Here is a 16,229-nt window from a genome sequence, read left to right on the forward strand (position 1 = left end):
GATACAGTTGATACTATTAAATTGATTGATGTACATTTTGACTGTGAGAAACAAATTTTGGTAACAATGGATATTGTTTCGAGATACACTAATATCCCTCAGGGCCATGCTTTACAAGTGATTAGAGAAACATTGGACGGGAGAGCACAGCTGATGCAAGTGCCTATGGCTTCATTGTTAATTTATTGGAGATGGTGATGACCAAGAATTTCTTCTTCTTTCAGGGGGAATATTATGTACAGACGAAAGGAGTAGCGATGGGTGCAACTTTTGCCCCAGATGTAGCGATTCTATATATGGATCATTTTGAGACACAATTTATCTTTGATAGAACATTACCATATTTTGCACACATAACCTTATGGAAATGGTGTATAGATTATGTTAATGATCTGAACAGGCTCACAGTGGGATTTGTTGGATTTCCATAAATGGCTGAATAGGAGAAAAGAGGATATACAATTCACTATACAGTATAGTCCCTTTGAGATAAATTTTTTGGATTTAACTATTAGAGTACATGATATTCGATTGTATACTAGTCTATATAGGAAGGAAAGTGAGAGAAATTCTCTTACAATATACAAGTCACCATCCCCATAATTTGAGACAATTTGCCGTATGGTCAATTCCTTTGTCTTCGAAGGAACTGTTCCGGTAAACATGATTATTATGTGTAATCTGAAGAGTTATGAATCACTTGCTTTATACGGGGCTAACCAAAGGGGATGGTGAGGAAGGCTCTGAAAAGAGCTTGGTTTTGCCATCGAGAGTTCTTACTTGGACCTAAGGTCTGTACAGATATAGATAACAACAGAATGATTTGTGTTACAACATATAGCACTAGAAGTACGGATATTAGAAAGATTATTAACCAACATTGGACTTTAATTTCAGATGAACTTGAAGTTAATGATCCTCCGATGCGTGCTTTTAAGAGAAGTAAGAACAAGGATTGGGTGGTTAGCTCTTTGTTGGCGGAACCGCCGAGACCCTCTTTGTTAACGATGTTGAATTTACCAAAAATTGTTGGTCATTTCAAATGTGGGTCATGTAAAGTTTGTGCACAATGTTTGGAAACTAAAATCTTTAAACATAAACATGTGTTGGTGACATTGAAGGAACATACTAATTGCAATAGTAACAATGTAATCTATATGATTAAATGTCCTTGTGATCCAATATATGTTGGGCAGACAAAACAAAGTGAAGGTGCGGATTATGCAACATTGTAGTCTGATTAGATGTAAAACTCAAGGTGCACCTTTGGTGGATCACTTTAACACATTGAATCATTCAGTAGACTCACTGAGATGGTCTGTGATTGAAAAAATCAATGTCAACCAACGAGGGGGTAGTATATCCAATAGCCTCAATTTACGAGAATGTAAATGGATTCATCTTTTGGACTCTGTCCTCTGGGGTTTGAATGAATATGAGGAAATAGCAAGACAAACTGCCAGTTTATAGAATGGTTTAGGTATGCCATTCAATATCTTATATGGCCATTGAAGGTCCAGATTGCGGTAACACATGGTAATTGGTTATATATTTGTAGGGAAGACACAATTCCCCATTAAAGTATTGGAGGAATAATAAGAGAAGTGAATGGGCTCCAGTAGAACGACGCCTACTTGACAATAGACCCACTTAAGATGTGTGCAGTGATGATTGTGTTTTATAATTCCTTGGAAGCAAACGATTTCTATTTATATTGTATTTTGCCTATATTGGTGAGTCCTTCAATGAATAAGTTGTTTGACTATGCTTGGATTGACTCTCTTTTTGGTCAGTTTCCTCTCACCAATCCTATGAGATGGGGGATAGTGAGTTTCTAATATAGAGTTGTTGTGAAGTTTTCCACAGTCGGGATTTCAACTTAGTTATGGTTTCTCAGCTGGTACATAGAGGAAGATGATGGAAATCAGGCACGCCGAGATTTGGAATGTAGTCTTGATATTTGATGTTGTAGGTTTGGATGGATATGTTGGGCCTTTTGTATTATCTAGGTTTATATAGAAGACACATATGTGCACGTTATTTATGGATATTAAAACATGTACTTTGTCCCCACTGTTTCTGAAGCGGGACACTGAGTCCAAATGTATGACCTGAGCTGTAGATTGGATGTCATTAAATATTTTGTATTGTTGGTCCACTTTCAAAATTAGTTTTCGACTAGGAAAAGGCCAAGTTGATATCCGTGATAGATGCTGTATTTAGGAATAGGGTCTCGACCCCTAGAGGCACACGCTCTGCGAGTATTTCCGCATTCTAATCATTCATGCAGATGACGCATTTGTGCGCGTCAATTAGGGAGATTTAGATGTGGATTTTTCTCTTGATCCCCAGAGGGACACGTTTAGACGAATGTGAGTATTTCCGCATTCTAATCATTCCTGTAGACGACGCATGCACGTGCGTCAGTTAAGAAGATTTAAATGCGGGTCTTGATCTCGCTGCAGTTCTATAAGGCAGAGTTCAGCCTCGCAGACGGTAAGAAGAAATAGTTGCAACTGAAGGGTAAGACGGGTGGCTTGATATTTTGTGGACTAAAGCTTTCTGAGCGGACTAATTTTGAAAATGGCATATATGTACAGTGCAGGTGATATAAAGACAAGGGTTCGACTGGAGAGGTCTGATTTTTTTTTTTCTTGATTGAAGATTTTCGTGTGTTTCATCTGACGTGACGACGCATACATGTGCGTTAGGTTATGACATTTATTTGGGTGTGTTCTCATCGTGTCTCTGTCAGGCAGATGGAGACTCTGTAGATGGTTGGATGTAATACTGGCATTGGAGAGATGATGTGCCTATTGGGGAGGTCGGATTATTTGTTTGATTAAAGATTTTTAAATGGTTCATGTTGTATTGGGCTTAGGTCCTAACCTTAATGAGGTAGCGTTTTTGGAGAGTAAGATATTTGATTGATCAATGGGGTTATTAAAAGTGGTTGTTTAATTTACTTAATGAGTTGGGTTGTAATTGAAGCCACCTAGCATTAATATGGATTTCAATGATATATGAATGTGATTTGTCTTTTTTTTTTATTTGAGGCAATAAAACCAAATTGGAAGCAGTGATACATGGAAGGTTTTGGTATGATTTAAGAAGAAAATTGTGAGGATTATTCTTATGGATTTGGGGTAAGAGTGAGTTGTAAACGGTTTTTGTATAATTGTCGGTTTTGAGGGAACTAATTGTGGTAGCTCTCTATTTATGTTTTAGATCGGTGGATTGTCCAAGTGATAATGGTGAAGATGGATGTTATAATGTAATATGGAGAAATGTGGGTGAGTATTAATAGGGTTGATAATGCAGCAGATTACTAAGGAGATTGAGAATCTATGAAGGTTGATCTATTCCTTTGGATGATTGTAGGTGTCCCCTATTGATTATTCCTGAAAAAGACCCTTTGTGGAGCCCAGGAGCTGGCCCAAGAGCGAGAGGGGGGTGAAATGTTGACAATGATGTTTCAGCCTGGATTTGGTTTATTTCTGAGAAGGACTCAATTGGGGATTTAATTCCGCTTGTGAAATAATATTGTGATTCAATGTGGTAAAAGGAACAACCAACAGGTTGTTATATCTTTTTAAGTGTATTTTTTTTGATTGGTTTAATGGGAAATTAATTATTCTTGTTTCTCTTTGAGTCACAAGCACTTGATCTATTTGCACTCTGTTTTTTCCTTTTGTTTTGGTGATACGATGTGGGATTGTATATTTTGTATATATATTTGAAGAAAGAATGTATTTTGTATATGTAATGAAGGATGTTCTTTGGAAGTAGTGAAGGGTAATGCTGCATATTCTGGTATGAGGGGGGAGATGATTGTGATTATAATTAGCTCCAAGGGGGTTCATGTTTTGTGATAAAATTCTACCCAGAACCCTCTGGATTTTTCTTGGGTTACCCTCTGTGGTTGGTAAGATGTTGTAGCAGAAGGGGCAGTCCTCTCCACCAATGCAGGCTGAGCCCCCACCACAAACATGAGCAGGCCTGACATCCCAAACGAGATGGGACCCACCCAATTCTGTGGGGTGCACCAAGGCATAGGCCACTGTCGACTGACGCAAGAGTGACCGTGATGGCCCACAATCACCCTGTCTCCAGCTGGGCTCCCCTCTGCCTGGCCTATCTGGATGTTTGCTCACACACCTGTAGGAAGAGCTACAGACCAGTCCTGTATGTAGCTCCAGATGCCTCAGCAGGCATGCAGCTTCCATGTTTGTCCGTGATGAGTAGTTCTGGGTCAGTTGGCCGCTCAGGACCTCTTTGCTGGCTTGAGATCAGCAAGTGACCATGTCCGTATCACTAGGTATTGGATCTGCAGGGTAACCTCCAAACCTTTTGCCTTTCACTTTCCACTTTTTGCTAAATTTGTTTTTGTTCACCTTCGGTCTCTGTGCGCTTTACCACTGCTAATCAGTGCTAAAGTGTTTGTGTTCTCTCCCCAAAACATGGTTAAATTGGCTCACACCAAATTGGCATGTTTAATTTACTTATAAGTCCCTCATAGAGTGGTATACCACATACCCAGGGCCTGTAAAGCAAATGCTACCAGTAGGCCTGCAGCACCTTTCGTGTCACCTACTTAAGTAGCACTTTAAAACGTGTCCCAAGCCTGTCACTGCAGTCTGAATGTAGTTTTAAATTGCCAATTTGACTTGCCAATAAAATCCCCTTACCAAGCCATAAACTCCTTTTATTACATGTCACTTCTAAGGTAGGCCCTAGGTAGCCCATAAGGCAGGGTGCTGTGTGATTAAAAGGTTGAACACGTTCTTTTAAGTTTCACATGTCCTGGTAGTGAAAAACACCTAAATGAGTTTTTCACTACTGTGAGGCTTACCCCCTGGGGATTCTGTTATATTTAAAACTGGTAATTTTCAAGTGGGAGCTGGTAGCTGTCATGTTTGGTGTCTTTGCGATTGTAGTGAAAAACCCAATTTAATGGTAGTCGGGTTTTTATTACACTTTTTTAAATGCCACTTTCAGAAAGTTGCCATTTTTCTGTCCTTAGCCCTTTTGTGCCTGTAGCCTGACTGCGTCACATGACTTGATGTAACTGACAGACTGAATTCCTCCCAGAGAGTCATACAATAGAGGAATTAGGTGTGCCTGAATGGGCCATCTGCTGGCAGGATGGAGGGGTGGAGCTGATTACAGCCCTACTTGCAACAGAAAAGTCTGTGCTCTGCCTTTACACCAAGGCCTAATGACCTCACACTATCACTGCAGCCAGCTTGGAACTATGGCAGATGAGCATAGTGCCCTCTCAACACATGCACTTTCCTCCAGTGCACACACACTCACAAAGCACACGTCACAGAGGATCAGTGCAGCTGCTTTTGCAATCCTGGGCAGAAGAGCAGCTACACTGCCACTGGCACGTTGGATATGCCACAGATTACAGAATTGACGGCTTCTCCACCTGCTGCTTGTTCTGTTAATGTTGGTGGCCTGCACACGTTTTGCAGCAACGCTGTGGTGTTATGTAGAGAGCTGCTGCCTTTCACAGAGTGGAACCGTGTTTGAGTCCAGGCTGCATCAGACTTGCATTTTGTGTTCAGCCTCAGAAAAAGATTCTGAAAGACCTTCATAATAGCCGATTTACGTGATTGAGCAACTTCTGTTCTGTGGCAGTGTTCTAAATTCAGCCCCCCGTGTTGGGATAGATACAAGATAACCAGGTTAGCAGAGGCACATTGGGATACAATTCAGGAATGAATGTCTTGTACGCAGTATTAATTGTTTGTAGTGGAGCTGGCCTGCATTTCCTCCACAGTACAGGTAGCTGCTTCAGTTATGTGATTGTTTGTTTCTATCTTCATGTTTCCAAATAATCAATGGTATTAAGCGTAAATGCTTCCGCATTCTAAAGAAATACATATTCAGTGCTGTAATTAGAAAAACATTTCTCCAGCAACCCATCAACCGGTGGTCAAGGTCTGACAAGAGACAAGGGGATGCAGAGATGAGGAAAAGTCATGAAAACCAGTGTCTGGCTGCCAACTTATACAGTAAGGCCCATATTTATACTTTTTTAGCGCCTCATTTGCGTAGTTTTTTTTATGCAAAATCGGCGCAAACTTACAAAATACAACTGTATTTTGTAAGTTTGCGCTGCTTTTGCATAAAAAAATGACGCAAATGCGGCGCTAAAAAAGTATAAATATGGGCCTTAGTGTTTTAAAACTCTGCTGCAAAGAAATTGACAACATGGACATACATGACAGTAAATCTGTTCTGGATTAATTGGTCACAAAGATTGTGGGGGTCATTCTGACCCTGGCGGTCGGTGACCGCCAGGGTCACCGACCACGGGAGCACCGCCAACAGGCTGGCGGTGCCCTGTCGAGCATTCTGACCGCGGCGGTTCAGCCGCGGTCAGAAACGGAAAGTCGGCGGTCTCCCGCCGACTTTCCGCTGCTCGGGAGAATCCTCCATGGCGGCGGAGCGTGCTCCGCCGCCATGGGGATGCTGACACCCCCTACCGCCATCCTGTTCCTGGCGGGTCTCCCGCCCGGAACAGGATGGCGGTAGGGGGTGCCGCGGGGCCCCCGTAAGAGGGCCCCACTGTGTATTTCAGTGTCTGCAATGCAGACACTGAAATACGCGACGGGTGCAAACTGCACCCGTCGCACATACCCACTCCGCCGGCTCCATTCGGAGCCGGCTTCCTCGTGGGGAGGGGTTTCCCGCTGGGCTGGCGGGCGGCCTCCTGGCGGTCGCCCGCCAGCCCAGCGGGAAAGCCTGAATGGCCTCCGCGGTCTTTCGACCGCGGAGCGGCCATATGGCGGTTCCCGCGAGGCGGGCGGCTACCGCCGCCCGCCTCTATCGGAATCAGGCCCTGTATTTCAAAATTTATGGGGATAAGACACCCTCTGCAGAGAATCAGTAAGATGGCTCTGGTGGTTAATGAGTTGGTGGAGAGATCGGTGTTTTGTCAAGTTAGTTTTGACTCATAATGTTGCTGCAAGGCACATTGTGTAATATGTAGCTCACAGATTTTTATTTTATGTAGATAGGTAAGTGGGTTTTTGCTTTTGACAAAGATCCTTTTATTACATGCAGTTTATAAATTGCAATTTTCTAATATGGCACAGTGAGCTATGAACCAGCATTAACAAATTGTAAGGCGTGGGCTTATAACCTTATTGTTTCCTTTCTCAATTTTTCATATAAGGCTACTAAAAAGGGATCCTTAGTCTAGTAATAAAGTCTTATAACTACAGACAACCCCAAGCACTGTTACATTATAATTTCTCACTTTTTGTTTATCCCAGCTATGCACTCAACATATAGGTGGTCATTACAACCCTGGCGGTCTGTGTTAAAGCGGCGGTAAAACCGCCAACAGGCCGGCGGTAAAAAAAAAATGGAATTACCACCGTGGCGGAAACCACCAACCTAGACAGCCACTTTAACACTCCGACCGCCACGGCGGTACAAACAAACACCGCGGCGGTAACCGCCAACAGACAGGCGGAATACAATGTACCACCCACAGAATTACAAGCCACCGATCCGCCACCTTTTCTGGGGCGGATTCACCTCGAATAAAAACACGGCGGAAACAGGACTTCGAAGGGAAAACACTCACCTCTACACACCCCACGAGGAACCAGGACGCCATGGAACCGGAACTTCAGATACTGCCAGCCTTTATCTTCCTGCTCCTCTACCAGGAGCACAAATGCTGGCGGCGAAGACCACAGTGAGTACTGCACCTACGACACAGGGGAGGAGGTGATGGTAAAAACAGTGACACACACATGCAACACGCAAACCCCCCACCCTCACCGACAACACACACACACACCAATACATCATGATACATCAGTTACACCCCCCTAACCCCCTGGAAGAATGCAAGAACAAAAGGAAATGAGTCAAATGATTGTAATATATTCAAATACATAAATCAAAAATATTTACATTTATACACATTTACACTGTGAACAATTATATACACCAAGAACACAAGTCCAAGGGATTCCACCATCATAGTCCGTGGACCACTGGGCCCAAAAGGCATGGGTGAGGCCCACACTCAATACCTGAACAAGACGGAGAGAACACTGCAGGGGCATCAGATAGAAATAAAACAGGCACCTCAGCGGGAAGGGAAGGGGGGGCACCTCAGCCGGATGGGTGCACAACGCTAGCTCCACGAGGGGGCTCCATGCCCATTGATGTATCCTGGGGAGTGCAAATCCACAGTCTCTCAAGTCTCTACAGTGGGTGGTTTGCCCACTGTACCATCCTGGGGAGTACAAAGCCACAGTCTCAAGTCTCTACAGTGGGTGGTTTTACCCACTGTACCATCCTGGGGAGTGCAAAGCCACAGTCTCTCAAGTCTCACAAGTGGGTGGTTTGCCCACTGTACCATCCTGGGGAGTGCAAAGCCACAGTCTCAAGTCTCTACGGTGGGTGGTTTGGCCACTGTACCATCCTGGGGAGTGCAAAGCCACAGTCTCTCAAGTCTCTACAGTGGGTGGGTTGCCCACTGTTCAATCCTGGGGAGTGCAAAGCCACAGTCTCTCGTCTCTACAGTGGGTGGGTTGCCCACTGTTCAATCCTGGGGAGTGCAAAGCCACAGTCTCTCGTCTCTACAGTGGGTGGGTTGCCCACTGTTCAATCCTGGGGAGTGCAAAGCCACAGTCTCTCAAGTGGATAACATTCTCCACTGGTTCTGGAGGGGGCTTGGTGCCCAGAGTGCTTCATCCTGCCAAGGACAGAGGTAGTGGATGTAACTGTCCACTGGTTCTGGAGGGGGCTTGGTGCCCAGAGTGCTTCATCCTGCCAAGGACAGAGGTAGTGGATGTAACACTCCACTGGTTCTGGAGGGGGCTTGGTGCACAGAGTGCTTCATCCTGCCAAGGACGGAGGTAGTGGATGTCAATCTCCAATGGTTCTGGAGGGGGCTTGGTGCCCAGAGTGGTTCATCCTGCCCGTGGCGGCCTCAGTAGCGTAGTAATCATTGGCGCTCACTGTTCTGCGGTGGTGCTGGCGGTCTTGTCCTGGGCAGCGGGGCTGCTGCTGGCGGTCCTGTCTTGGGCAGCGGGGCTGCTGGCGGTCTTGTCCTGGGCAGCGGGGCTGCTGCTGGCGGTCTTGTCCTGGGCAGCGGGGCTGCTGCTGGCGGTCTTGTCCTGGGCAGCGGGGCTGCTGCTGGCGGTCCTGTCTTGGGCAGCGGGGCTGCTGGCGGTCTTGTCCTGGGCAGCGGGGCTGCTGCTGGCGGTCTTGTCCGCTGTGCTGATCTTCCCAGACTTGCCAGTTTTAATGTGCCCCTTCCCCAGCTTGGATGGTGTCACAGCTGTCTCCACACTCCCAACTGTACCCCTGGGAGCAGCTTTGGTGGCTGATTCTTTCCCCTCTCCTGGCAGGCACTGGCCAACTTTTTATGCTTGACAGGTGGAGGACTGTCCGTACTCTGGCTCCTGGCCACACTGGCTGCCCTGCTGCCTGGTGCACTCCATAATCCAGTGACTACTGGCACCACTGGTCCAGCCGATGTTGTGGCTGAGGTGCTAGGTTGGGACCTGGAGAGTTAGGCCCTAGGAGACTGAAGGGGTGGGAGAGGTGAGGGAAAGAGGTCAAGATTGGCCAGGAAAAGTTTCTTTGGAACACTGGGACGGGGAGCTGAAGGGGGTTTGGGAGTGGAGGAAGTGGTTGTGGTTGTAGGAGGTGTACGTTTGCTGACTTTGGGTGAAGGTGCATGGGCTGGAGGCTGTCGTGAGGTTGATGGCTGATGGGTGGGTGTGTGGCTGCGTTTGTGTACCTTGGGAGGTCGCCTCACAGACACTCTGGGAGAGGACACAGGGGACGTGTGAATGGTAGTGGGGGTGGTAACTGCACGTGAGCGGGGTGTGGTGATGGGTGTGCTGGTGATGGACGTAGTGGCTGAGGATGTAGTGCATGCAGGTGTGAGTGGAGACGAGACAGAGAGGGAGGAGGGAGACAAGGAGGAGGGGGACACAGTGGAGGCAGTGGATGTTGGTGTGTCTGCATGTGTGTGATGCTTGCGTGAGTGCCTGTGGGATGTGTGGTGCTTATGTTTGCCTGAGCTTCCCTTGTGTGTTGAGGTGTGTGCATGCTGGTCTGATGGTGTGCTTGGGATAGGCTGAGGTACAGGGGTGTGGGTCTGGGTGGAGGAAGTTGGAGGGGGGAGGCTAGAGACGGACAATGGCTGCCACCAGTGCTGAGGCCAGAGTCTGAAATGCTCGCTGAAGGGCTACCTGACCAGAGTGAATGCCCTCCAGATCTGCATTGGTTTGTTGCAACTGCCTCTCTATACCCTGGATGGCATTCAAAATGGTAGACTGCCCAACAGTGAGGGACCTGAGGAGGTCAATGGCCTCCTCACTGAGAGCAGCAGGGGTGACTGGGGCAGGGCCTGAGGTGCCTGGGGCGAAGGTGATGCCCACCCTCCTGGGTGACCTGGCACGGGGCAAAAGCTGAGGAGCTGCTGGGAGGGCGGTGCTGGTAGGGGGGTTGGCGGCTGTACCTGTAGATGTGGGGGGCACAGATGGGCCCGCCACCGCAAGGAAGCTCCCATCAGAGGAGGAGTCCACTGGTGAATTCAGACTCCGTAGTTTTGCCCTCCAGGGCCATGTGGGATGCAGCGCCCTCCTGCTCCGGTTCCACTGCTCCTCTGCCTGATGATGCTAATTCACACAAGAACAGGGAGACCACAAAAAGGGGGGGGGGGGGGGTGAGACGGAAGAAAGACATGTTAAGTGCATGCAATACCGCTACCGTTGGCGGACACGACAGACACAGAAGCCCCCTGCACTACGCCACACACTTGGAGTCCACTATTCAATCCCAGGGACATGGGTTACACGGCTATGGCCGATTTCTGCACACATGGATGTCACAGTAGCCTGACTAGGTGTAGTTGGCACTGTACACAGGTGGGGTGGTGGTGCCTCAGGGCCTGCCTGAAGAAGGGACCTTGCCTACTAAACTCGCCCTGGCCTAGGGGAACCCACAGCCCACCTCCTCCACCCAGACACCTACAATGCGCGCTGAATCAGCAGAATGAGAGTGTACTCACCCCCTTGTGGCTGCTGTGATGCCCTCAAGCGCCCATCCAACTCCGGGTACACCACCACCAGGATCCTGAACATCAGGGGGGTCATGGTGCGACGGGCACACCTCCCACGTTGGGAGGCCATCCCCAGCTGGGCCTCCGCCGTCTTCTTGCTCCAGCGGCGAATGTCCTCCCATCTTTTCCGGAAGTGGGTGCTCCATCTGTGGTAGACCTCCAGGGTCCGGACTTCCTTGGCGATGGCACGCCAAATGTCCTTCTTCTGGTGGGCGCTGACCTACAAGAATAGTATAGGGGAAAAGGAGATGTTACTGCCCGCACTGTCAGTCATTGGCCCGCATCCCTACCCTTGCCATGACGCACATGCACTCACCGTCTTTTCATGCCCGCCTCATTCTCGCCCCCCCCTATCTTTCATCCACCCCACTCCACACAGGCATTGCCCATACAGCATGCTCACAGTGTACTTACCTGTTTGTCTGGAGGACCGTAGAGTAGCATGTACTGGGGGAGACCCCATCCACGAGTTTCTCCAACTCCTCCATGCTGAAGGCAGGGGCCCTTTCCCCAAACACACGAGCCATTGTCTCTTCCAGACTGAGGTCACAGCAGCACTTTCAGTGTAGGTCCTCTCCTGTCAAAGATCAGGTATCGAGTGATTAAACGGAGAGAAAATTGTGGTCATGTCCGCGGCGGTGCATACCGTCACCGCCGGCGTACATCGTCATTGGCTCCTTGGACCCATAGGGTCCAATGTTAACCTATGCAGGATTGCGCCGTGGTCTTCAACCGCCTACCGCGACGGTGTACAACGCCAGCGCAGTTACCTGATATCCCCTTGTCCCACTTTACAGGTCAGGCAGCTGCCATTTCATGGGCCCACATGGCATTATTTTTGACTGCGTCACACATATGTAGGCCTTGCCTAAACACTCATACAGGCTAATTTCAAATTGCTCATATTTTCAGAGTAAGCTGTGTTTACGTACCTCAGAGTTGGTTGACTCTCTGCTTGCTGTTCTCCTCTATAGGCACCGTCCGCTGGGGCATGTGAGGAGATGGCGCATCCTCCGTTGTACAGACCGCTGGTGGACCTGTCGACAATGGAGGAGTGACGTGATCATCACCTACAGGCTTGATTGTGCCACAATCCAGGAACTGTGTGCCCAGTTGGAGCCAGACCTGATGTCAGCTATCCGCCATGCCACAGGAATCCCCCCTCAAGTGCAGGTGCTGTCAGTACTCCATTTCCTAGCAAGTGGGTCTTTTCAAACTACAGTGGCCATAGCATCAGGGATGTCCCAGCCTATGTTTTCCAACGTGTTGTCCAGAGTGTTGTCTGCCCTGCTGAAACACATGCAGAGCTACATCGTTTTCCCTCAGGTGGAGGATTTGCCTACAGTGAAAGGTGACTTCTATGCCCGGGGACATATCCCCAACTTCATAGGTGCCATTGTTGGGACACATGTGGCCTTGGTACCCCCCCAGCAGGAGTGAACAGGTGTACATAAACCGGAAGAGTTACCATTCCATGAATGTGCAGATGGTGTGTTTGGCAGACCAGTACATCTCCCATGTTAATGCCAAATTCCCTGGCTCAGTGCATGACGCTTACATCCTGTGGAATAGCAGCATCCCTTATGTGATGGGGCAACTCCAGAGGCACCGGGTGTGGCTATTAGGTGAGCACATGGACCCAATACAGTGGGAATGATTGTCTGGGTCTGTGGATGTCCCTATGAGTTAGTGTGTGTCTAACAGTTGTCCCTTACCATTTGCAGGTGACTCTGGTTACCCCAACCTGTCATGGCTACTGACCCCAGTGAGGAATCCCAGGACAAGGGCAGAGGAACACTACAATGAGGCCCATGGGCGGACTAGGAGAATTATAGAGCTGACCTTCGGCCTCCTGAAGGGCAGGTTCCGGTGCCTCCATATGACAGGTGGTTCCCTTTTCTACTCACCAAAGAAGGTATGCCAGATCATCGTGGCCTGCTGTATGCTTCACAGCTTGACTTTGTGATGACAAGTGCCTTTTCTGCAGGAGGATGGTCCGGATGGAGGTCTTGTGGCAGCTGTGGACAGTGAAGACGAGGAAGCAGAAGAAGAGGACATCGACAACAGGAACACGGTGATCCTGCAATACTTCTAGTGAGACACAGGTAAGAAGACAACTCTGCCTGCTACATCTATTTAAATGTACTACCTCTCTACTGTCTGTCATTTTCACCCAGTGTATGGTCACTGAGTTGTCACTTTCCCTTACGATTTTACAGATGTGGGTCCCACTGTGTGACATCTGCTTTGTTTCCTCATGGACTATAGCTGTGTGACATAGGTATGTTGACATTACATTTGAATGAGCATTTTGCCACTGTAATTGCTAATACACTATTTCGAAATCACAATCACAGACAGACTCCTGATTGTTTTGTGCTTTAAGGGTGTTTATTTAAGTGCTCAATATTGGAGGGGGTTGTAAAATGGTGAGGGGTGATGGTGGAGGAATGTCCATGGCAGAGTCCAGTCTATTAGTCTCACAGGTGCATTGTCCAAAGGGGCATAGGAAGTGGAGCTGGGGCATTTTAGGAATGGACAGGGTGACAAGGTGGGACAAAAGGATGACAATCAGGGTGGTCTCATTTCTTGGCGGGGGTCTTGGCGTCGTTCTGTCTTTGTCCTGGATCTCAGGGACCGTTTGCGGGGTGATTCTCCCTCTGCAGGGGGTAGGGTTCTGGTGTGATGGTCCTGTGGCGGTGCCTCCTGTCCACTAGCGCCGGCAGAGGTGGTGGGCACTTCATCATCCAGGCTAGTGTCAGGGGCCCCTTGTTGTGCCACAGTGACCCTCCTGGTGTTTACGATTTTCTTCAGCACCCCTACGATGGTGCCCAGGGTGGAATTGATGGATTTGAGTTCCTCCCTGAAGCCCAAATACTGTTCCTCCTGCAGCCGCTGGGTCTCCTGAAACTTGGCCAGTACCGTTGCCATCGTCTCCTGGGAATGGTGGTAGGCTCCTATGATGTTGGAGAGGGCCCCGTCGAGAGTGGGTTCCCTGGGCCTGTCCTCCCCCTGTCGCACAGCAGCCATCCCAGTTCCCCTGTGCCTCTTTCCCCTGAACCGTGTGCCCACTGCCACTGCCCCCAGGTCCCTGGTGTTAGGGTGGTGGGTTAGCCTGGGTTCCCTGTAGTGGTGGACACACTGCTGCTTAACGTGTCCTGGGGACAGAGGTATGGGCCCACTGGGTGGGTGCTGTGCTGGTGTTTCCAGAGTGGGGAAGGTCTGTAGTGGCTTGTGCCAGTGTGAGGGGAACAGACTGTCCCGAGGTCCCAGATGGGCCGGGCTGGTCATCTAGATCCAGTTGGACAGAGCTGCTGTCATCACTGTGTGCCTCTTCTGTGGGTGGAGTGGACATATCTAGACCCTCCTGTCCGGTAACGTTGGCTAGGGGTCTGGCAGGGGTATAAAAGCATGATTATTGCATCTGTGTGTGCCATGGTGTGCAATGGGTGGGTGACCGTGTCCCCCTAGTGCTTGCATTCCTGTGTAGGACCTTGTGTGATAATGGTTTAGGGGGGTGTATGGGTATGTGCAGTGGCCATGCTTTGGTGATGGGTGTCCATGCTTTGGTGTTGCATGCAGGGCTTGGTGTTGGGATGTGCGGTTTGTGATGTTGGGACATTTGTGAGGAGTTAGAGTGATGGGGGTGAGGGCGAGGGTATGTGATGGCATGCAGGTAGGGTGGGGGATGAAGTAGTAAAGATTTGTCTTACCAGAGTCCATTCCTCCAGCTACTCCTGCGAGGCCCTCAGGATGCAGAATCGCCAAGACCTGCTCCTCCCATGTTGTTAGTTGTGGGGGAGGAGGTGGGGGTCCGCCGCCAGTCCTCTGTACCGCAATGTGGTGTCTTGAGACCACGGAACTCACCTTTCCCCGTAGGTCATTCCACCTATTCCTGATGTCATCCCTGGTTCTTAGGTGCTGTCCCACTGTGTTGACCCTGTCCACGATTCTTCGCCATAGCACCATCTTCCTAGCTATGGAGGTGTGCTGCACCTGTGATCCGAATAGCTGTGGCTCTACCCGGATGATTTCCTCCACCATGACCCTGAGCTCCTCCTCTGAGAACCTGGGGTGTCTTTGCAGTGCCATGGGAAGGTGTGGATGATGTGTGGGGTAGTGTGTTGTGATGTGTGGGGTGATATTTAGAGGTGTGTTGTGTGAGGTGCGTGGATATTATGTGGATGTTATGTGGGTGATGGTGTTGAGTGCCTGTGGATGCAAGTTTGTAGATGGTGGTGTCTCTCTGGCCTTCTGTCGCAATTGTGGTCGTAGGGGATTGTGGGTGATGTGGGTGTGGGTTGTACATTGTACTGGATGTGTGGGAGTAGTGTGTGTATATGTATCAGGTGTGTGTATTTGGAATTGTCCAATGTGGTAGTGTTTTGTAAGTGTGTGTGTATTTTGAGCGCAGCGGTGTGTACCGCCAATGGATTACCGCGGTTGAAAGACCGCCGCGTGGATTCGCGGGTCGTGATAGTGTGGGCGTATTCCTGTTGGCATGACAGTGGAGGTTTTGTTATCGCCAGTTTTTCACTGACCTTTGGTGTGGCGGACTTGTGTGGGTGTCTAGATTTTGGCAGATTCCAGGCTTTGGGTCATAATGACCGTGGCGGAATTCCACGGCGGTGTGTTGGCAGTCTTCTGCACGGCGGTAAGTGGCTTTTACCGCAAATGTTGTAATGACCCCCATAATCCCTACCGTTTTACAGTATATACATATAGCTTATAGCCCTGGGCTAATGGAAAAAACCTAGCTTAAATGTTTCTTTTAAGTACTTGACTTGTAAAGTGATAAGCTGTGTGCATTTGTGTCCTCCATTACATTAGCATCTAGGGATTAGGCTCCAAGCGACTCCCAGACATTATTATTCTTGAACAAAAGGGGGACTTAGGGCCCTTTAAATGAGCTCTTTTTGATGGCTAACTGTAAATAAGAAAGCCTCTACCCTGCATGCAGATTCCTGCCTGGTGCGGAAAGCAGACATCTTGCAGCCACTGCTCAATGTGCTCTGTGGTCTGCAAATTACAGTGGCAAAAATGTCAGCATCTTTCACTGGGTCCGGCCTGGTTCTTGGTTCTGGCAAAATAATAGCTGCCTCATTCTTCTGACTAC

At 48.7% G+C, this 16,229-nt stretch overlaps 1 protein-coding gene across 1 annotated transcript in view; it reads left to right on the forward strand.

The window, feature by feature from the left end:
* The window catches only part of LOC138295406 (cryptic protein-like), a 71,524-nt gene extending 68,243 nt beyond the window's left edge, over positions 1-3,281 (forward strand). Inside the window, exons 6-7 of the mRNA XM_069233677.1 lie at positions 3,057-3,146; positions 3,229-3,281. Coding sequence (XP_069089778.1) covers positions 3,057-3,124 — 68 coding nt within the window. The 3' untranslated portion in view covers positions 3,125-3,146; positions 3,229-3,281. The remainder of the gene's footprint in view (positions 1-3,056; positions 3,147-3,228) is intronic.
* The last annotated feature ends 12,948 nt before the right edge of the window (positions 3,282-16,229 follow it).

The sequence above is a fragment of the Pleurodeles waltl genome, chromosome 5 (genome assembly GCF_031143425.1).
Source record: "Pleurodeles waltl isolate 20211129_DDA chromosome 5, aPleWal1.hap1.20221129, whole genome shotgun sequence".
Lineage (NCBI taxonomy): Eukaryota > Metazoa > Chordata > Amphibia > Caudata > Salamandridae > Pleurodeles > Pleurodeles waltl.